Genomic DNA, 23422 nt, shown 5'->3' on the forward strand with positions numbered 1-23422 from the left:
ATATTGTTCCCCCTCACTCTCTGACGATCTCCCTTTTCTCTACATTGATAAATTTTCTTTTCTCTTTGCAATTTTCCCGGCTTATTATCTTTCAAACTGTTTTTGCAAATCCTCTCCCACCCTCTACTGTACCATCTCTTTATGGCTCTCCCTCAGTCTTCTTTTCTCTCAGTATTTCACTTTCTCTGGCAGTTGTTCTCTCTCTTCCTCTGGGGGATCCCACACATGCACAGGGATGGAATGTGATGCCCGCTGATGAGGAAGAGCACAACTTCCAGGGGGTGGGACTGGATCCCCTTTCCAACACGTGAGTCAGGGAGGAAGCAGTGACCGCGAAAGGGAGGCAGGACCCAGCCGCAAGAAGACACGAGAACTAGGTCTCAGGAGAGGTGGGGTCTCAGAGTCCCAAGACCGGGGAGAACACGCAGCCTGTCGACAGACAGGCCCAGATGCACCCTCGCAACATGGGGATAAGGGATGTCGCAGAAGGGAGGGCAGCAGGAGTCGGTCTGAGGAGGACGCAAGGTGTTGGTGCCTGGGGTCTCAGGAGAGGTGGGGACTGGAGAGTCCCATAAGTTGAGGACGCGGTGGCTTGGGCTGGCATCGAGGGAAGAGACGGCGGGGGGGGGGGGGGCAAGAACGCTGCGAATCCACCTCCTGGTGAGGGCTTAATCCGCGCAGGGCGAGCGGTGGTCGGAGAGGTCTGTGAAGCGGCGAAACGACGAGGCAGGCAGCGTCTGCACTGCCCTGGATTAGAAACGCCGGGGAGGGGTCTCGCTTGTGGGCGACTTTACACCTCAATGGAGGGGAATCTCCTGCCGGCGGCGAAGCGACCAGGGCTCGGAACGTCTCACGGCCGCGCCGTGATCTCCGGGGGTGGGAAGGGCAGGGGCGGGTACTTTCAGATCAGGAGCAGCCCCTGGCCCCAGGTGTGGAGGACCGGGACCGCCAAGAGAAAGTTTTAAAATAGAAAGACGACAACCTACCTACGTAGGACCTTTGCCCCGCGCAATCCGCGACCGCGTGCGCAGTAAACTGCGCAGGCGCCCGGCGGAAAGAGACGAGGCAGCGTTGGGCGGGGCCTGGACGAGGCCAACCGACAGTGGAGCGCGTGTAGCTTGGCTAGGCCTCGGTAGGAACCGCAGTAAGGTGGTGCGGGAATGGTAAAGGGGCGGGGCCTGAGTGGGGCGCGCGAATGGCCAATGCAGGGGGAGGAGACTGGCCATTCATGGGCCGGGAACGTCAGGGGGTGGGGCGGGGCTGGTGAAGGGGCGGGCCCTGGGCGGGGGCCGAGTTTCCGGCGCCCCGCCTCTCGGCGTTTCCTCGTCTGTATGTCGAGACAGCGATTTTCTGCTTGTGCATTCTTTTGAACCTCTGTGGTGTCCTATGCAGCTCGACTGTCTCCTTCCGATTTTAAGTTAGTGTTTCAAACAATTTAAGATAAAAGATTAGAGTGGTGAAGGTCACATGTTGGAAGCTCAGATGTTTTCCTCTTAAAGTGAAATCGTTCAAGTCAAAGCCCGTTTTGCCAGCGGGAGCAGACGTGGGTCTAGCGAGTGAGTGGGCGCGAGAAATTGGGGGCTGGAACCTTGGTGAGGGGTGTCGCTGTGGGGCGGGGGTGGGATCAGGGAATGTCTCAGCTCGAGTAGTTAGAATTTATTTAATGAAGCAAGAGTGGAGGTTGTCTGCGTAAGGGAAAGAAAGCAGTCCTGGTCCTGTCCCAGGCCCGCCCCTCGCCCACCCAGGTCCCACTCCTCCTTCTCTCAAGCCCCACCCCTCGCCCTCCCAAGCCCCACCTTCGACCGCCCAGGCTCCACCCCTCGCCCCGCTAAGTCCTACCCCTCGGCCGCCAGGGCCCTCGGCGCACACCCAGAAGCGAATCGAAGGAAGCGAGGGGCGTACTCGGTGAGTGACTTTCCGTTGTTTTTGGCTCAGCTGTGAGCCTCGCGTTCCCTCAGGCCCCGGTTCTGTATACTGGGGGTCTCATGGCCGCTCCGGTCGTTAAAGCCCCTATATCCACGTGTCTCAAGGTGAATCCCCGTGTCTACCGGAGACGTTCCCAAGTCCAGTCGTTTAGCTCGCGCGTCCCTGGGCCTCATCCTGGTCAAAATCGCGATGAGGCCGGTCCCTGGCCATTCTGCCTTCGGGCCTTGTAGGCACAGCCTGCTGGGTCGTTTTCCTGCTTAAAACCCTTCACTGATCCTCGCATCTCTCCCAACCTCGCCAGGAGATGGGTCCAACTCCTTTGCGCCCCCGCCACAGTTTCGCCCTGTTGTCGGGTAGAGACTCCACATTCTGCTTGGCACAAATCCTTTCAGCCAGTAAAAGAGAGACCTGGGGGGGAGCGTAGAAAGGCGCCTTTATTGCATTTGAAAAGGAAAGGAGCAGTTGGGGCTACCGCCACCAAGGCTGCTCCGCGAAGTCTGCGGGAAAGTTTACTTTTAAGGCATTTACAAGTTGGAAGTTTTCAGAGTTACATCAGCAACTTTCTTAATCATACTGTGCAAGCGCAGTGGACTTTATAATTTCCTGGGCCTCATGTTCAGAAAATGGCGGCTAAACTCCAGGCAGAGGCGGGGGAGGTTACTACGCATGCGGTACTGAATGAGGTAGAAGGTTCTCTTGAATATCAACGTGGCTCCTAAACTTTTCGCCAGTTTCCTCTAGTTTTAGGGCAGCAGTTAAGGAAAGGGGAACCGGGATTTTAAGGTGAAGTTATGGGGAATGCCAAACAAAGGAACCAGGATATTAAACTAATGATACTGGGCGTGCCAAGAAAAATTTCTTGAGCCAGTGGAATTTTCCGCATCCTGGGGACTTCATCTTAGCTCCATCAACCACTCCCTGCCATGGGGTTCTCCAGCACCCCACCTTCATCAACAGGTCCTCTCAAGTTGCCCTGTTCTTCCCCTCCCCACTCTCCCACAATCCTCCCCTTTAGGGTGACCACCTTGGGGAAGGCCCTAAAACCCTTCACCCACATCCCATCCTGGACTGGGGAAGGTGACTTGCACATATTTGTAGTCATTCCCTGTTTCTTCTGCACAAATTTTCCACTGGCTGTGCTTGTCCTGGTGCATTTACATTGCTAATGCCCTACTGGAAAGTGTTCTTTCTGGGCAGTTGTTGCCTTAGGGTCAGCCCTGGACCCTGGTGACCTTATGTATAGTAACGGACTGTAACATTTCCCGGTCCTGTGGCATCTTCATGATCCTTGGGATACTAAACCCAAAAACCAAACCCCTTCCCGGTGAGTCAGTTCCGACTCATAGCGACCCTGTAGGACTGAGTAGAACTGCCCCATAGGGTTGCCAAGGCTGTAATCGTTACAGAAGCTGAGCTGCTGGTGGGTTTGAACTGCTGACCTTATGCCCTTAGCAGCCTGGTGCTTAACTACTGCACCACCAGGCCTTCTTCCTTGGCATGCAAAACAAAAAAACCCAACCCCCTTGCCATCCAGTCTATTCTGACTCAAAGCAACCCTATATGGCAGAGTAGAACTGCCTCATAGGGTTTCCAAGGCTGTAACCTGTACAGAAGCAGATTGTCACATTTTCCTCCTGCAGAGTGGCTAGTGGGTTTGGAACACCAACATTTCTGTTAGCAGCTGAGTGGTTAACCACTGCACCACCAGGGCGTCTTCATTTGGTATACAGGACATCTGTATGTCAAGCAAAGGAACCAGGATTCTAATGTAATGGTATGGGGCATGCCAAGCAAGCTTGGATCAGAGGGGGCTGGGAGGGATGTGGGGCAGAGACAGAAACACCGAAAGAGGAGAAAGACCGAGGGAAAAAAGAAGCATAAGGGAGAAGTAACTCTCTGGTCTCTCAGATACATCCAGCAGACACCCTTCTTTCCTCCCATCTTTGTTCTGATACCACCTTCTCAGTTGAGCCTTCTCTGACCCCCATTTAACATTCCAGCCACACCATCACCCCCACCTCTGGTCCATAATGCCTGCTCTGCATGTTTCTCTTTGGTCCTGCCCCTTCCACTGTCCTGATCCAGGTGACAGTATGGTCCCAGGGGAGAGCAGAGCCACAGGTGGGAGATGTGCTGGGCCTGGCTCCTCTGAGCAGCCTCAGGCCTGGCTGCACGCTGGCTTTCTGAGGCATTTTATAACTGCATCCGTATTCTCCCTCTCTCCCCAAGAGATAAGGAGCCTTGATGGTACAGTGGTTAAGCACTCAGCTATTCAACCCCACCTGCTTCTCCAAGGGAGAAAGATGTGGCAGTCTGGTTTCAAAGAGGTTACCATATGGGGCAGCTCTTCTCTGTCCTATAGGGTCTCTGTGTGTCTGAATTGACTTGATGGTAACTAGTTTTTTTTTTTTTTTAGGTTTTCCCAAAAGGTTCCTCTGAAATAGTCAAGTGGGGCCTGGCTTCCAGAGTGGTTAAAATACTTGGGGTATTTCTAATCTCCAGCCAGCATTTAGCACCAAGACTCTGGGTCATCCATTTCTGAGGATGAGACCAGACCACTTCTAGGGGGAGCTTAGGGGGCTCTGGTCTGTATGAGGTGTGGTGTCAGCGTTGGTCTGTGACCTGGAAGGGAGGGTCTGTGCAGCCTAGATCCCCCTGCTGCAGTGGAGAGTGGGCTTCACCAGGAGTGGTGGGCTGTAAACTCACCTGTTGTTCTCTGTGTAGGAGATGATCATCTCTGAGTCCCTCGTGGGACAGTGGGCGGCAGGGAGCGTCATTCCCCAAGTGAGGTCCTCTGTGTGTATGTGGTTGTGGCACAGGAGGGGGCTGTGTTCATTCTAAGCATTTACCAGCATGTTTTCCCCACTCAGGATTAACTTCTTAAGAGTGATCTTGCCTGAGAATGAAGCTGAGAGGAAGAAGAAAAAAGGAGGCGTCCAGAATGGCTCTTTCCAGGGTAACAGTCATATTCCCAGTTGGTGGCTCTGTCCTCTCCTTCCTGAAATGCTGTTGTGACAATTTGCTCATCTCGTCTGACCCTGATGTGTTCTCCCTGACACATTCTCTAGCCCTCGCCCAGTCCCCTCTCACCTCCACACAGATGCCACCTCATGGTGACCCAGTGACGTAGGACTTGTGAAGAGACTGCATTTGGGGAGTGTGGTGGGAAGGGCTTCACATCAGGCCTGGGTGGGAGACAGGAAGTGAGCCCCACAGGGGCAGTGAGGGTGAGCAGCAGGGAGGGTTTGGGGCCACATCTGGATGCTCTGTCAGCTCGATGTGGGACAACATTAAAGCAGCTGCACACTTCTGTGCCATGTGAATATGTGGAACCGCTGAGTACTCTAGAAAGGAGACCAATCTGCCTGGTTTTATAAGACGTTTGAAACTAAGTAAGCGAATTGTTGTGTTTCTAGCTCCACAGTATTAACGGCTTGAAGTGAAATAGTTTAGAAAGAGACATTTGGGATTTATTGGTTTTAAAATATGGAGCCCACCTAATTGTGTAACAGTAAAAGCAACCCAAACCAAAGCTGTGGCTGTCGAGTCAATTCCGACTCACTGGGACCCTGTCGGACAGAGTTGAACTGCCCTGTAGGATTTCCAAGGCTGTAATTTTTACAGAAGCGGACTATCACATCTTCCTCCCACCATACATGCATGCATACATACATAGGTAACAGAAATTCATACAGGTGTTACAAAAACACAAGTTTCTAGAATGTGCCTATGAGTATCATTCATAATAGTTCCAAACTAAAAACCACCCATATGCCTATTGAGGAAACCCTGGTGGCGTAGTGGTTAAGTGCTTTTTTTTTTTTTAGGTTATGCCTATTGAGTGAAATGATGAAATTTTTTGTTATTCACACAGTGGAATCCTATATAGCGATGGTAATATATGATCTACAAGAATATGCAGATACAGATAAGTCGACAAAATATAGAATGAAATAATCCAAATAGAAAAAGAGTCAGTCTTGGTAGTCAGAAGGAGATTGTCTGGCCTGTCTCTGAGGCCCCTCTGGGTGGGTTTGAACCACCAGCCTTTCAGCTAGTAGTTCAGCACTTGACCATTTGCAACATCGGGGGACTGCTGAGTCAGTGCAGTATAACTCCCTTGATGTAATCCCACCATTGCCATCCAGTTGGTTTCTGACTCATAGCGACCCTGTAGGATAGAGTCAAACTGCCCCATAGGGTTTCCAAGGCTGAAATCTTTACAGAAGCAGACTGCCACATCTTTCTTCTGTGGAGCAGCTGGTGGGTTCGAACTGCCGACCTTTTAGTTAGCAGTCCAGCCCTTAACCACTGTGCCACCAGGGCTCCTGTGTCTAACAGTAGGAGGCTCTCTAAATCCCTCACAGTACGTCCATGCCACAGAGATCATGATGCTCACTTGGGGACTGTCCTGCAGCAAGTGTTTTAGGTAAAAATGGTTGTAATTCAGCCAAGATGTAGGGGCAGAATTCTCCTCATCATCAGAGAGGCTGGAGCCAATTAAATATCACATGGTGGATGTACAGTAAAAACCTGCTAAAGCCAGAACCTGTGGAAGGCAAACTTGTTAGAGAAGGAAAACTCAAATATTTTCTGCTAATAGACAGCAATAGAAAAGTGGTAAGACTGCACCGTGTCAAAGGTGGAAAACTTCCGAGACCTGGAAACACAAAGCAGTCCCATCGAGTTCTGGTTCTCACAGGTTTCACTGTATTTGTTTTGTGGGAAAACTCCAAACGATGCGCTGTAGAGACTGAGAAATAAAATGTCCTTTTGGCAGTCACATCCTCCACTGTCACTCACTGTGTCCCTGCAGAACCACTGTGGTCAGTTCTGAGGCAAAAGTTATTGCAAGTCTTGCTAAAATACATCATTGATGGTTTAACAAAATAAATTCTTCTATGAATATTTTCCTGTGATGTTTTATTCTTCAGCTTTTCTGAAGGTTTACATCCCATGTGTCTTGGATTTGTTTTCATGTTAGTAAAATGGGGCAGGAGCCTTGGTGGTGCAGTGGTTAAAGTGCTCAGCTGCCAATCAGAAGGTCGGCGGTTCGAACCCACCAGCTGCTCCATGAGAGATGTGGCAGTCTGATTCTGTGAAGATTACAGCCTAGGAAACCTTACGGGGCAGTTCCACTCTGTCTTATAGGGTCATTATGAATCGGAATCAACTGGACAGCACACACACAACAAGAATAACAAGAATCTCTCTCCAGGGATTGTTTGCTGCAGTTAGGCAGGTGTTTAATTGAAATCGTGTGTATAGAAAAGTGTTTAGATGTGGCAATCTTAAATCCATTCTCTTTTTTTATTGTGGTAATATTCACACAGGGAGCCCTGGTGGTGCAACGTTTAAGTGCTTGGCTGCTAACCAAAAGGTTAATGGTTCAAACCCTCCCAGTGGCCCCGAGGGAGAAAGACCTGACATTCTGCTCCCATAAAGATTAAACCAAAAACACTGAACCCATTGCCGAGTGGATTCCGACTGATAGCAATCTCCTAGGACACAGTAGAATGCCCCATTGGGTTTCTAAGGCTACAAATCTTTACAGAAACAGACTGTCCCATCATTCTCCTGCAGAGCAGCTGGTGCATTCGAACCACCAAACTTTTGAGTTAGCAGCTGAGCGCTTCACCCCTTGAGCCACCGGGTCTTCTTTTCCCATGAAGATCGCAGCACAGAAAACCCTATGGTGCAGTTCTAGTCCATCACATGGGGTCACTAGGAGACGGGATCGACTCGACATGACAGATGTCTGAGGGGTCCTCCTCAGAATAACGGACGCTCCTCTCACTGTTTGTGGAAAGGACTCCCCGTTGCCCCTCAGTAAAATGTGTTTTTCATTGCAGGGACTGTTGACGTTCAGGGATGTGGCCATAGAATTCTCTCAGGAGGAGTGGGAATGTCTGAACCCAGCTCAGAGGACCTTGTACAGAGATGTGATGTTGGAGAACTACAGGAACCTGGTCTTCCTGGGTGAGCACAACTTCACTCCGTGAATTACTATGTTTGCATCGCATGGACTCTTGGGATTCCCTGCTGTGCTTAACTGAGTTTCCGATCCCTGTTCTTAAGGCAGTGATTGAAGCTGTTGATTCAGAAAGGCGCAGCTTTGTAATGTGGCACGTGGACTTTGACCTTCCCATTTCTTCAGATGTCCTCTACGTTACATGCTAGATGAGTGGTGGTTCTAGAACGTGAATACACACAAAACCTCATGAGAAACTTCTAAATATCCTATTCCGTGGTGTTTCCCTATGCTTCTTATTCAGCTGGTTTTGGAAGAGAATTAGATATCTGTGTATGTAAAATATTCCCTAAGTAATTGGAAGGAGGCTGTCAGTAGATGGATTTGTGAAATAGTTTTCTAGGCCCATCTATAATGTTCTCTCTTACTATCTGAATGAAAAACCACAGCTGTTGCTGTTGACTTGATTCTGACTCATAACAATCCTATAGGGGTTAGGATTTACAGCACATATCTGTGGGGGATTCAATTTGATCCGTAATACCCCTTGTCTCTCCTATGGCGAAGAAGATTGTGTTAAAAAATTCAAATATGATTTCAAATAGAAGAGTCAACAAAAGAATATTATTTTTATAAAAATAAAACAAAAACAAATAATAACAAAACATGACACAACCACAAAAAGTTTAACATGCCAAAATTGGTAATTTTTATTTAAAAAATGATGTAATCATTTAGTTCATATGTAATTTTTCTTAAACTAATGTAATCCCAATCCCGAGAAGCTTAGACCTAGGCAAAAACCCCCTCTTAACTTTTTATTTCTATATAAACTCTTTTCCCCCCACCCACTGGTCTTCATTCTCCACCCATGGTCACCCTCCATTGTTACACTGTTGGTGAGTTTCATTACATCTGCATGTGGATGTACAGAATGAATTCATCCATCTTCTTCCTGATGGCCATATCCAGAGTTTTGCTTTCGGGTCCCACAAATAACATTGTTGCATTTGTCTCCAGGAATATATATGTAGGACTCCCTCCAGTACCTGTCTATAAATGGAACCAGTGGGATATGCAATTTGAAGTATTTCAGAGCTGATACTGGCTTAGACATGAGTCTGCTTTCTTCCCATTACATCACACTCCCTCCCTATTTAATCTCTTCCATTTTTACCCATAATATTGTTCCCGCAGAATGCGTCAGTATTATGCCACTTGCTAGAGGGCATCGGTGGTTCAGTGGGAGGGTTCTTGCCTTTCATGCAGGAGACCTGGGGTTAGATTCCTGGCTGCTGTACCTCACGCACAGCCAACACTGGTATGCCAGCCGAGGCTTGCATGTTGCTGTGATGCTGGCCAGATTGAATGGAGCTTTCAGACTACTGTAAAATAGTGTCAGTAGTCGTAGCCTCAGAACCTGCCTAAGTTTACAAGGGGGATTGATGAGAATTACCATCAACCCAAAGCTATTTCCCATGAGGTGGAGGTATGTCTGACCAACCTTGTTACCAATTCTGACACCAGTCATCCGTCCCACAACACTCTCTGCTTCTCTTCTGGTTTTGATAATTTGTTGCAGTGGCCACACAAAACTTAAAGGATGATATTTACGATTAAATGGTTTATTAAGGAGGTAACGGTACAGCTTGGGATCTGGATCAGGAAGCATGTAGGCAAAGTGTCCCTTCTTTAGTGCAGGACATCTCTCTCAGCTCCTCTTGGCCATGCAGATTCCACTCAGACCCCAGAGGAGAGGCCTCGTCTTGGCCAACTCAAGACAGGTTTCTCTTGGCCCAGCTGCCTGTAACTATGACTGCCACAGGACCTCTTTTGGGCCTGTCACCACTGGCTCTGGGCCTGTTGCTGTCTTCATTGTTATTGCCCTTGACCAGCATTACAGCCCTTGACTCGTGTTATAGCTTTTTTAGGTTTCTTGCTGCCTCTCTCTGCTTCTCTCCTTTCTTCCTTTTGCTTCTTGCTGTCTGAAAAACGTATGTGGAGTTGGCTGCATACATACACAAACTCTGTGTCAATTTCAAGCCATGGCCCTCCAGCCAGGGCCACAAACTGACCATCCCATCCCATCTTGGTAGGCAACAGATACTTCATTTGCATAGTATATTGACCAATTCCTGCAAGGTGCATAGCAATCACAGGGCAGGGTACACAGCCCAGGATCAGACAAAATGTATCAAATCGCAAACTGTTTACAGATACCCTAGGAAATGCCAATCTCCTGGCCAAAAGTATCAAACTCTTTGGGGTAGAAAAGCACAGAGGGAAAACCTCATGCGGTTTTTTCAAAGAACTAAGGTAAAAGGCCACATAAAAGAACTCCTTTCACCACAGTGCTTAATGATTTGTGATACCAGGGCTCTTTCATTTTTTTTTTCCCCTTTCAAGAAAAGATTTGTATTTTTATTCTTTTTTTTGTTACTGAACTGTAGATCAAGGTTTAGAGAACAAACTAGTTTGGCATCAAACAGTTAATACACACATTGTTGTATTATATTGGTCAACAACCCCACGACATGTCAGTACTTTACCTTCTCAACCCTGGGTTACCTTTCAACAGCTTTCCTGCTCCCTTCTACTTGCCAGTCCTGGCACCGGGGCTGGTGCACCCCCTTATTCTCATTTTGTTTTATGGGCCTGACTAATCTTTGGCTAAAGGGTGAACTTAAGGAGTGGCCTCATTACTGAGTTGAAATGGTGTCTGGGGGCCATACTCTCAGGGTTTCTCCAGTCTCTGTCAGGCCAGCAAGTCTGGTCTTTCTTTTTGAGTTAGAATTTTGTTCTACATTTTTCTCCAGCTGTGTCTGGGAACTTCTATTATGATCCCTGTCAGAGCAGTCACCAGGGCTCCTTTTTCTGTAAATTAGGGATGGATATATAAATCCTTTGGGTCCATTATAATAATTCACCTCGGGGATATTTAAACAAATAAATGCCACTAGATGGCTAGGAATATGGCATGGCATGTAGTTAGGACTTAGTAGTTTCCTTCATTTAATAAGATATGTCAGCTTTCTGTCATGTTTATTAATAGATTGTCCTTTGCTTATATGCCGAATATTTTCATTTTGTAATTTCTTGCATATCAATGTGTCTCTTATGTTAGATAACAAAGTTTCAAAACACATAATCTGTATTACTTATATTTTGTGGCCAGAGAACTTAATAATTCAAGGGCACTCCATAGTTGGGAATGAGCCCAGGTGGTGCAGTGATTAAGCACTCAGCAGCTAACTGAAAGGTCAGTGGTTGGAATCTCCCAGCTATTCTGTGAGATAAAGATGTGGTGATCTACTCCCACAAAGATTACAGCCTCAGAAGCCTATGGAGCAGTTCCACTCTGTCCTATAGTATTGCTATGTGTTGGAAAGGAATTGATTCCATGGCAATGGGGTGCCCCCCCACCACAGTTAGGGAGCTGTGCTAGTTGCTGATGTGATAGAAGTGTAGACAGGAAATCATAATTGTGATTTTCAAACTGCCTTCTGCAGTTCTTAATCTTTACAATATTTTGTATTTATCTAGACCTAATATTTCAGCCACCAGTGATACCAACACATTTTCCAATTTTTCTATTGTGTGCTCCTTCTGGAATATGTCTTTTCTTTTGTTCTTAAGGGAAAATTACTTTACCTGCTGGATTTATACCAGGTTACTGCTTTATGAATTTTGATTATGATTTACAGCTTTGGTTTCTCAGTGTCTGTTCTGGATTAAACTGCTATACACCAATTGTTAATGTTGCAAAATGCTTATTTTATATAGATATAATGGCTTCATAACAATTATTTGGAAGAAGGAGTTCATGGATGGTGTAAACAGTTAAACACTTGATTACTAGCTGAAAGATTGACAGTTTGAACCATCCAGGGGCACCTTGGCAGACAGGCCTGGTAATCTGTGTCTGAAAGGTCACAGCCTTGAAAATCCCGTGGAGCCATCATGAGCTGGAATTGACTCGACAGCCACTAACAAGAACGACATTCAGAAGAATATTTTGTTAATCTAGTGTTTTATTAAATTCATCCTGATTTTTACCTGTGCATTTTTATTTTATAGTTCTGAATTGCTAATTGCCATTTATTTATCTTATTCATTAGGTAAATGTGTTGCGGATTATTTGCTATTATAGTATAGAGTTTAGTGCTTTACCACTTATTTGTGTAAAATAATTATGCATCACTATACATTAGTATAATATTTGACTTCGAAGATGAGACAGCCGTATATCTATGCCATCTGTATGCTTTTTGATAGCAGTGGAAAAAAGAAATACTGCTTTCAGAATGTACGTGAGTTTATATAGTGTGAGTGGCTCGATAATGGGTGTTTGAAATTAGGCTTCCCCGAAAATGATTTGAATTAAATGTTATCACCTTTTCTTTATTGTGAAATCCTATTCTCTTTATTTTTCTAAACCCCTGAAGACTGGTTGAGACGATTCATAACTCCATTCATTATAGATACTACTTTTGGTATAATGTTACCATTTCAATATAAAATATCCATTTTCCAGCAGTAGTTAATAGGGAGCCCATGGTTCTTTATATTTTTCAGGTGTCTCTGCTATACGTGTGATCAAGGAATTACCACCAATAGAGGATGTGAATAAAGAATTCTTCCAAATGGTGATGATGAAAGGACATGAAAGCTATGGCATCGATGATTTTGACTCCAGAGAAGTGTGGGAAAGTAAGCATGAGTTTGTAAGTCTGTGGGGATATGATGAGAAAAATTATGAAGGAGTAACTACAACCCAGAACAAAAATATCACTAGTAGGGAAGACCAACAACCTAACAAATCCTGGAAGAATTTTCCTCTAAAGCTGAGTGTTTCTGCAAGAAAAAACATGTATCAGTATATCAACAATGAGAAGCCATTTATGAGGAATTTATTAAAAGTAAAAAATAACATCGGTTATGGAGATAACAAGCATATGAAATGTTTGGCAAATAGACTTGGATTAAGCTTTCCATCACACTTGGCTGAACCACAGGGATTTCAAGTTGAGGAGAAAATGTATCAATGGAATGAAGCTGAGAAGTCTGTCAACAGTGGTTCCTCAGTTTTACCACTTCAGGGAATCCCTCCTAATGTCACCAACATTTGTAATAAATATGGAAACATTTTTATGTATCCTTCATTACCTACACAACACCAGAGAACACAACTTAGAGAAAAACCTTACAGATGTAATGACTGTGGAAAAGTCTTTAGCAAATCCTCAAACCTCACTAATCATCAGAGAATTCATTCTAGAGAGAGGCCTTACAAGTGTAATAAGTATGGCAAAACGTTTAAGCAATGCTCAAATCTCACTAGACATCAGAATATACATCCTGGAGAGAAACCACACAACTGTAATATATGTAACAAGGCATTTGCCCAGAGTTCAAGTCTTGTGGAACATCAAAAAATTGATACTGGAGAAAAACCTTACAAATGTGCTAAATGTGGTAAGGCTTTTATCAAACGTTGTTACCTCCAGGACCATGAGAGAATTCATACTGGAGAGAAACCTTACAAATGCAATGTATGTGGCAAAGCCTTTACTGAGCATTCAAACCTTAGTAAACATAAGAGAATCCATACTGGAGAGAAACCCTACAAATGTGATGAATGTGGTAAAGCTTTTACCCGATTTGCAAACCTTACTAGACATCAGAATGTACATCCTGGAGAGAAGCCACACAAATGTAATATATGTGACAAATCATTTACCCAGAGTTCAGGTCTTGTGGAACATCAAAGAATTCATACTGGCGAAAGACCTTACAGATGTGCTAAATGTGGTAAGGCTTTTTTCGAACATTATCACCTCAAGCGCCATGAGAGAATTCATACTGGAGAGAAACCTTATAAATGCAATGAATGTGGCAGAGCCTTTATCAAGAATTCAGACCTTACTCAACATAAGAAAATCCATACTGGAGAGAAACCCTACAAATGTGCTAACTGTGGTAAGGCTTTTATCAAACGTTGTTACCTCCAGGACCATGAGAGAACTCATACTGGAGAGAAACCTTACAAATGCAATGAATGTGGCAAAGCCTTTACTGAGTGTTCAAACCTTACTAAGCATAAGAAAATCCATACTGGAGAGAAACCCTATAAATGTAATGAATGTGGTAAAGCTTTTACTCAATTGGGAAACCTTACCAAACATCAGCATATACATTCTGGAGAGAAACCGTACAAGTGCAATGTATGTGACAAGGCATTTATTCAGAATGCAAGTCTTGTGGAACATCAAAGAATTCATACTGGTGAAAGACCTTACAGATGTGCCAAATGTGGTAAGGCATTTATGAGACGTTGTCTCCTTCGGTGCCATGAGAGAATTCATACTGGAGAGAAGCCTTACAAATGCAATGAATGTGAATGTGCCTTTACCAAGAATTCAGACCTTACTCAACATAAGAAAATCCATACTAGGGAGAAATCCTAAAAATATGCTAAATGTGGTAAGGCTTTTACCAAACGTTCTCATCTCTGGGACAATGAGAGAATTCATACTTTTCAAATGTAATGAATGTGGCAAAGGCTTTACTGAGCTCTCAAACCTTATTAAACGTAAAATCCATACTGGAGAGAAACCCTACAAATGTAATGAATGTGGCAAAGTTTTTGCCCAATTTTCAAACCTTACTAGACATCAGAGAATACATAACTGAAAAGAAATACCATAAACCTAATATGTTTGGCAGTGCTTTTATTCAGAGCTCGAGCTTTGGGGATCATTAGAGAATTCATACTGGAGAGAAACATATAATGAATGCTGCTAATCGATTAAGTGTGTTAAAACCTTATTCGATACCAGAAAATCCACAATGGAGAGAAACCGTATAAAACTAGTATTTGTGGCAAAGTATTTAACCAGGGCTTAAACCTCGCTAGACATCAGAATATGTATGTTTTGAGAGAAAGCCCCGAAAGAAAATGTGTCAAGGCTTTTATCTAAACTTCAAAACTTACGGTGCATCACAGAGTTCACATTCAAGGGAAAGTTAACAAATGTAATGAATATGATGATATTTGATCAGGTATTCACATCTTTGTGATCATGACAGAATTCGTATGAGTCAGAAATGTGTTGAATGGGGCAAGGCCTTTAAATAAGGCAGTGACCTCAGAGTTCATTGAAGAATTCATATTGGAAAGACACCGTAACAAGTGTAATGAATATGGTAAATTGTCTACTAGTTCTTACAATGGACTGAACATTTGAGAATTCATTCTTATCCTTTTCAAAGGTTAACCCCATGTTAAATTTCACAGATTATTAAAAACCCATTAAACACTCGTATGTTAGTGGATCCAAGGGCATCTGTGGAAAGGTCTAATTAACTTTATAAAATGTTTTCAGTTGTCTTTGAAAAAGCTACATTACTTTTGATGACTTTCAACCTAAAGTTTGAAATCTGTTGATGTTGTGGCTTTATCACAAGCTTTTTATGTGTCACCATGATGGTATTAGGGAAGGGAGTGGTAGGATTAAAGGGCCTACTTCATTAAGTAGTTCATTTATATATGTGTAACCTGGTGTTGGTGAATAATATTGAATACACTATGAACTGCCAAAAGAATGAATAAGTCTATCTTGGAGGAAGTACAGACAGAATGCTCCTTAGAAGCAAGGATGGTAAGACTTCATTTCACATACTTTGGACATGTTATCAGAAGGAATTGGTCCCTAGAGAAGGACATCATGCTTCGTAGAGGGTTAGCGCAAAAGAGGAAGACCGTCAATGAGATGGATTGACACAGTGGCTGCAACAATGGACTGAAGCGTACGAATGATCATTGGGATGGTGCAGGACCGGGCACTGTGTTTCATTCTGTTGTATTTAGGGTTGCTGTGAGTCAAAATTGACTCGATGGCACGTAACAACAACCTGGAAAAAAACAAAGATGCTTAATTTTAAGACAGAATATTGTTTAAATTTTTGAGCATGGGGAATGATGGAGAAAAAACACAAGGTATGACCTAAATCATCATTTCTACAGCCAGGGCTCACTTCTACAGATTGTCGGTGTGATAGAGGGCCACTGATGATTATTCGGAAGGATTGCTCTACCAGCTGACCAGGAAACAAAAAGAGCAGGCCAGGACATTAAAGTGTAACGTTTTCATGGAAGCAGAATCATAGGTCACCGGAGACTGCATATGCGATAGAAATAATCAAGGGGAAATGATGGTCCCCCTCTCCTTTGAAAGGAAATAGCTGTTTTGTATCACAGATGAATGAGTCTCATTTTGGGAACTGAAAGAGCAATCATCAGAGGACAGATAATAAATCAGCATATGGGTGTGTAGGATTTACATTTAACCATTGAAATTGCATTTTGGTACCATTAGAATATCATCGTTCTCTTAATAAAATGTAATCAGTTTTTCATAAACCTGGATGAATTATGTTCCTTCTATAACCCATGCATATCCCATCTCACTGGGGAAGTTCATAACAAGTAGTAATAATACACTGTTTGGCTTTCAGGATTGAATGGCATCTATAACATTTTTTCCATGTTGATATCAAACAGGATACCATTTTAGGGAGCCTAATTTTTTTTTGTTTGTTTCTAGTAGATTTATTTGTAATAGCCAAAAAGTGGAAACAAGTCAAATGTGAACTGGCGAACAAAGTGTGATATCTCCATAAAATGGAATACTACTTACTAATAAAAAGGGCGTGAATTACTGCTGCACACAAACACAAACAAAAAAAACCCCACTGCTGTTGGGTCGATTCTGACTCATAGCGACCTGTAGCACAGAGCAGAACTGCTGCATAGGGCTTCCAAGGAGCTACTGGTGGATTGGAACCGCCAACCCCCTGGTCAGCGGAACGCCCAACTAGTATGCCACCAGGGCTCCAATGCACACGGATGAATTTGCATGTAATTATGCTGAAACAAGACAAGTGTACATACTGTCTCATTCCGTGTACACATAAATCTAGAAAATACAGACTATATTGACAAAACAGCAGTGGTTGCTTGGTGTGAAGGAGTGTCCCGAGGGATTATTAAAAAAAACACGACACCTTTCGGGGGTAGCAGATATGTTCATTACCTTGACTGGTTTCATTGGTATATACATATGTGAAGCTTTACCAAACGACACTTAAAAAGTCATTTGCTTTTTTTACTCATTCTCTTAGAGCACACGGTGCTGTTTTCCAGAGATTAGTGACATATGTCATCATCACTCTTAAAGCTAATGGAATGCGTGCTCATATTCTTTTAAAATTTTGTTTTATTTTCCAATATGGCAAATATAAAGATAAACAGTGGTGTGCCAGCAGAGCAGGGTTGCCTCAGCACAAAAGGGTTGACTGTGCATCTGTTCCTATCCTTGTTTGGAGATGCATGTCCATAACTTGAACTTGGCCATACTGAATGTAATTATACCATGGAAACTGGCAAATGCTTCTACAAATCAGGATATTTTCTCGGACAGCTGGCTGTGAAACATTTACCAGTCCACCATTAGCTATAACCTGCATAAACAAAAGCTCACTGAAGTCCTTTTAACAGCACAAAAGGATCCTTAAACTAAAAAGTTTTAAGAACTGCTCAAGTAGAGGATTGATAATAAGGCTAAGAACATGCCTTTTTCTATGGAGCTAGAAAATGTTACTAGGGAGAAAAGCAAAAAGAAAAAGATTTTGTCAGACAGTGCTGTCCAGAAAACCTTTTCAGGGATTGATGCTTTAGTTGCCATCCCCAAATGCCACTACTGGCATTCTCCCATGGGCTCTTTGTTGACAGTCTTTCCCTCAAGACCAGGTGGCTTGGGGTTGAATAATCAGCTCCTTCAATCTACCCAGCCGGAAGGGCTGCTAGGAAGGGTAGGGCGGCCACTTCCTCTGGCCAACACCAAGGACCTGCCATCTTGGTTCCCACAGTTAACTCCTGGGCAGAAATGTAGCTTTGAAGGTACTGCTTGGAAAAGAGTAGCATCCGGACCAAGTTTTCCAGAAAATGGGTTCCAACCCCAGCAATTAGGGTGACAGACTCATGACACAAAATTAATCTGTATTAGGTGAAACAACCACCAGAATACCAAGATCTGATAGTTTTACCAAGTGTTTTGAGGCAACTCAAGTGTGGAAGCTTTAGGGGCAGCCCCCCTCCTTTGGCTCTTCAAATCCAGTCTGACTCTTTGTAAGTCAACCACATAATTTTAAATAACATGTGTAGATACTCTATCAAAGAAGCCCTGGTGACACAGTGGTTAAGCGCTTAGCTGCCAACCAAATTGTCACTGGTTCAAACCCAGCAGCCATTCTGCAGGAGAAGAATGTGGCATTCTCACATAAAGATTACAGCCTTGGAAACCATATGGGGCAGCTCCACGCCATCCTACAGGGTGGCAATCAGCCAGAACTGACTCGACAGCGATCGGCTTTGGGATTGATACTCCATCAACTCAACAGAAAGTTCCCCAAAAAGGAAAGGGTGAAAATAAAAAAGGGAGGGGGATCTCCATTAAAAAAATTCAGTAGGCAATTGATTATGTTGCAGAGTCATATTTTCTTGTGGCGTGATGTGTTGGAAACTCAACTTTAGAGCTTTTTCACCTCCACTGCATAAAGGTCTGATCGCTTCTGGCTAAAAATGGGGATTTGCTGGCGTATTTCAGCCAACTTCTTCAGATCTGTGTCTGAATACACGATTGTTCAGTGCCTGCTTTGGCTAGCACATCCCCTCAGGGGTTCACAGCAGTGCTGTGTCCCCACACAACGGAGGAAGCTCTGTCATCCCGGGCAGGAGATGGCGGTGGCCACATACACGTGATTAGCAACAGCCTGGCCTAGCTGAAGCAACTCCCAGTGGGCTGGTCCAGTGGTCAAGTTAAAAGCACCAGGATATACCAACAGCTGGCAGACTTTCTCTGTTGTAACACTTCTCTTGTTTTACCGTTTTCCCTCCCCAATCTTTCTGATTGTCCCTCAACTCCATATATTTCTGCCTCTTTCTCCTTCATCTCTGTTCTCCATGTGCTCTCCCTGTCTCAGTAAATACCTGAAACCTTAAAAAGAGAATGTGTGTGCCAACGTTATCATGCAAAATTCAATCGTTGGGAGATCATCAGAATACTAATTTTGTAATGAAGTCTTAACAAGTTTTATTTGTCCCAAAGCCTTTAATGATTTTTTTTTTAGGAAACTTTCTATGTATAATTTTTATTGTGCTTTAAGTGAAAGTTAACAAACCAAGTCAGTCTCATACAAAAACTTATATACACCTTACTATATAATCCTAGTTGCTCTCCCTCTAATGAGACAGCACACTCCTTCCCTCCACTCTGTATTTTCATGTCCATTTGGCCAACATCTGACCCCCTCTGCCCTCTCATCTCTTCTCCAGACAGGAGCTGCCTACATAGCCTCATGTGTCTACTTGATACAAGAAGCCCACTCCTCACCAGTATCATTTTTTATCCCATAGTCTAGTCCAATCCCTGCCTGAAGAGTTGGCTTTGCGAATGGTTCCAGTCTTGGGCTAACAGAAGGTCTGGGGACCATGACTTCTGGGGTCCTTCTAGTCTCAGACAGACCATCAGTCTGGTCTTTTTGGGAGAACTTGGGATCTGCATCCCACTGCTCTGCTGTTGCCTCAGAGGTTCTCTGCTGTGTTCCCTGTCAGGGGAGTCATCGGTTGTAGCCAGGCACCATCTAGTTCTTCTAGTCTCAGACAGGTGTAGTCTCTGGTTTTTGTGACTCTGTCTTGGGCTCATAATTACCTTGTGTCTTTGGTGTTCTTCATTCTCCTTTGCTCCAGGTGGGTTGAGAACAATTGATGCATCTAAGATGGCCGCTTGCTAACATTTAGGACCCCAGACGGCTCTCTCCAAAGTGGGATACAGACTGTTTTCTTAATAGATTTTATTATGCCAATTGACTTAGATGTCCCATGAAACTGTGGTCCTGAAACCCCTGCCTGTGCTATGCTGGCCTTCAAAGTGTTGTCTATTCAGGAAACTTCTTTGCTTTTGATTTAGTCCAGTAGTGCTGATCGCTCCTTTATTGCGTGTTGTCTTTCCCTTCACCTAAAATAGTTCTTATCTACTATCTAATTAGTGAAAACTCCTCTCTCTCCCTCCCTGCTCTCGTAACCATCAAAGAATATTTTCTTCTCTGTTTAAACTATTTTTGAGTTTTTATAATAGTCGTCTTATACAATATTTGTCCTCTTGCAACTAATTTCATTCAGCATAATGTCTTCTAGATTCCTCCATGTTATCAAATGTTCTGCAGACTCATCATTGTTCTTTATTGATGTGTAGTATTCCATATTCCATTGAGTGAATATTCCATAGTCCATCGAGTGAATATACCATAATTTATCCATTTATCCGTTGATGGGCACCTTGGTTGCTTTCATCCTTTTGCTACTGTAAACAATGCTGCAGTGAACATGGGTGTGCATATATCTGTTCGTGTAAAGGCTCTTATTTCTCTAGGATATATTCCAAGGAGTGGGATTGCTGGATCATACGGTAGTTCTATTCCTAGGTTTTGAAGGAAGGAGCAAATCAATTTCAAAAGCGGTTGTTCCATTTTACATTCCCACCAGCACTGTATAAGTGTTCCAGTCTCTCCACAACCCCTCCAACGTGTATTATTTTGTGTCTTTTGGATTAGTGCCAGCCTTGTTGGAGTGGGATGGAATTTCATTGTAGTTTTGATTTGCATTTCTCCAATGGCTAATGATCGTGAGCATTTCCTCATGTATCTGTTAGATACCTGAATGTCTTTTTTTAGCGAAGTACGTGTTCATATCCTTTGCCCATTTTTTAATTGGGTTATTTGTCTTTTTGTTGTAGAGTTTTTGCAGTATCACGTAGATTTTAGAGATCAGGCGCTGATCAGAAATGTCATAGCTAAAAACTTTTCCCAGTCTGTAGGTAATCTTTTTACTCTTTTGGTGAAGTCTTCAGATGAGCATAGGTGTTTGATTTTTAGGAGCTCCCAGTTATCTAGTTTCTTTTCTGCATTGTAATCTTTTGTATCCTGTTTATGCCACGTATTAGGGTTTCTAGAGTTATCCCTCTTTTTTTCTTCCATTTTCTTTATCATTTTAATTTTTATATTTAGGTCTTTGATACATTTTAAGTTAGTTTTTGTGCATAGTCTGAGGTATGGTTTTTGTTTCATTTTTTTGCAGATGGATATCCTGTTATGCCAGCACCATTTGTTAAAGAGACACGTTTTTCTCCATTTAACTGGCTTTGGGCCTTTGTCAAATATCAGCTGCTCATATGTGGATGAGTTTATGTCTGGATTCTCAATTCTGTTCCACTGGTATGTGTATCTGTTGTTGTACCAGTACCAGGTTGTTTTGACTACTGTGGCGGTATAATAGGTTCTAAAGTCAGGTAGAGTAAGGCCTCCCACTTGTTCTTCTTTTTCAGTAATGCTTTATTTATCTGGGCCTCTTTCTCTTTCATATGAAGTTGATGATTTGTTTCTCCATGTCATTAAAGAAAAGTCGTAATTTGGATCGGAATTGCGTTGTATGTATAGATTGTTCTTGGTAGAATAGACATTTTTACAATGTTAAGTCTTCCTCTCCATGAGCAAGGTATGTTTTTCCACTTATGTAGGTCTCTTTTGGTTTCTTGCTGTAGTGTCTTGTAGTTTTCTTTGTATAGGTCTTTTACGTCTCTTGTAAGATTTATTCCTAAGTATTTTATCTTCTTAGGGGCTACTGTAAATGGCATTGATTTGGTGATTTCCTCTTCAGTGTTCTTTTTGTTGGGGTAGAGGAATCCAACAGATTTTTGTATGTTTATCTTGTATCCTGATAATCTGCTGCACTCAGTTTCAGTTGAGGATTCCTTAGGCTTTTCTGTGTATAAGACCATGTCATCTGTAAATAGAGATACTTTTACTTTTTCCTTGCCAATCTGGATGCCCTTTATTTCTTTATCTAGCCTAATTGCTCTGGCGAGGACCTCCAGCACAATGTTGAATAAGAGTGGTGATAAAGGGCATCCTTGTCTGGTTTCTGATCTGAAGTGGAATGCTTTTAGACTCTATTTAGGACGATGGCTGTTGGCTTTATATAAATGTCCTTTGTTATTTTGAGGATTTTTCCTTCTTTTTTTGCTCAGTTTTTATCATGAATGGGTGTTGAACTTTGTCAAATGCCTTTTCTAAATCCATTGATAAGATCATGTGGTTCTTCCTTCTTGTTTTATTTATATGATGTTTTTACATTAATTGTTTTTCTAATGTTGAACCATCCGTGCATACCTGGTATGAATCCCACTTGGTCATGGTGAATAATTTTTTTGATATGTTGTTGAATTCTATTGGCTAGCATTTTGTTGAGGATTTTTGCATCTAAGTTCATGAGGGATATAGGTCTGTACTTTCCTTTTTTTTCTGCTGTGTTTACCTGGTTTTGGTATCAGGGATGTGCTGGCTTCATAAGTAGTTTGGGAATATTCCATCCTTTTCCATGCTTTGAGATACCGTTAGTAGTAGTGGTGTTAACTCTTGTCTGAAAGTTTGGTAGAATTCTGCAGTGAGGCCATCTGGGCCAGGGCTTTTTTTGTTGGGAGTTTTTAAATTACCTTTTCAATCTCCTCTTTCGTTATGGGCTTATTTAGTTGTTCTACCTCTGTTTGTGTTAGTTTAGGTAGGTAGTGTGTTTCTAGAAATTCATCCATTTCTTCAAGGTTTTCCAATTGCTTAGAGTACAATTTTTTTGCAGTAATCTGATATGATTCTTTTTTTTTCATAACTTTTATTAAGCTTCAAGTGAACGTTTACAAATCCAATCAGTCTGTCACATATAAGTTTACATACATCTCACTCCCTACTCCCACTTGCTCTCCCCCTCTTGAGTCAGCCCTTTCAGTCTCTCCTTTCTTGACAATTTTGCCGGCTTCTCTCTCTCTCTATCCTCCCATCCCCCCTCCAGACAAGAGTCGCCAACACAATCTCAAGTGTCCACCTGATATAATTAGCTCACTCTTCATCAGCGTCTCTCTCCCACCCGCTGACCAGTCCCTTTCATGTCTGATGAGTTGTCTTCGGGGATGGTTCCTGTCCTGTGCCAACAGAAGGTCTGGGGACCACGGCCGCCGGGATTCCTCTAGTCTCAGTCAGACCATTAAGTTTGGTCTTTTTATGAGAATTTGGGTTCTGTATCCCACTGATCTCCTGTTCCCTCAGGAGTTCTCTGTTGTGCTCCCTGTCAGGGCAGTCATCGATTGTGGCCGGGCACCAACTAGTTCTTCTGGTCTCAGGATGATGTAGGTCTCTGGTTCATGTGGCCCTTTCTGTCTCTTGGGCTCTTAGTTGTCGTGTGGCCTTGGTGTTCTTCATTCTCCTTTGATCCAGGTGGGTTGAGACCAACTGAGGCATCTTAGATGGCCTCTTGTTAGCATTTAAGACCCCAGACGCCACATTTCAAAGTGGGATGCAGAATGATTTCATAATAGAATTATTTTGCCAATTGACTTAGAAGTCCCCGCAAACCATGTT

The 23422-nt window shown here is 43.4% G+C and overlaps 1 protein-coding gene across 1 annotated transcript; it reads left to right on the top strand.

Moving 5' to 3' along the window:
* Window positions 1–464: 464 nt before the first annotated feature.
* On the top strand, window positions 465–14590 carry LOC126086204 (zinc finger protein ZFP2-like). The gene is made up of 8 exons (XM_049902380.1): window positions 465–552; window positions 682–876; window positions 995–1163; window positions 1725–1905; window positions 7779–7905; window positions 8005–8007; window positions 13094–14334; window positions 14489–14590. The coding sequence occupies exons 1-8, from the start codon at window positions 465–467 to the stop codon at window positions 14588–14590; spliced, it is 2106 nt and encodes a 701-aa protein (XP_049758337.1).
* The last annotated feature ends 8832 nt before the right edge of the window (window positions 14591–23422 follow it).

Source organism: Elephas maximus, chromosome 11, assembly GCF_024166365.1.
Source record: "Elephas maximus indicus isolate mEleMax1 chromosome 11, mEleMax1 primary haplotype, whole genome shotgun sequence".
Classification (NCBI taxonomy): Eukaryota; Metazoa; Chordata; class Mammalia; order Proboscidea; family Elephantidae; genus Elephas; species Elephas maximus.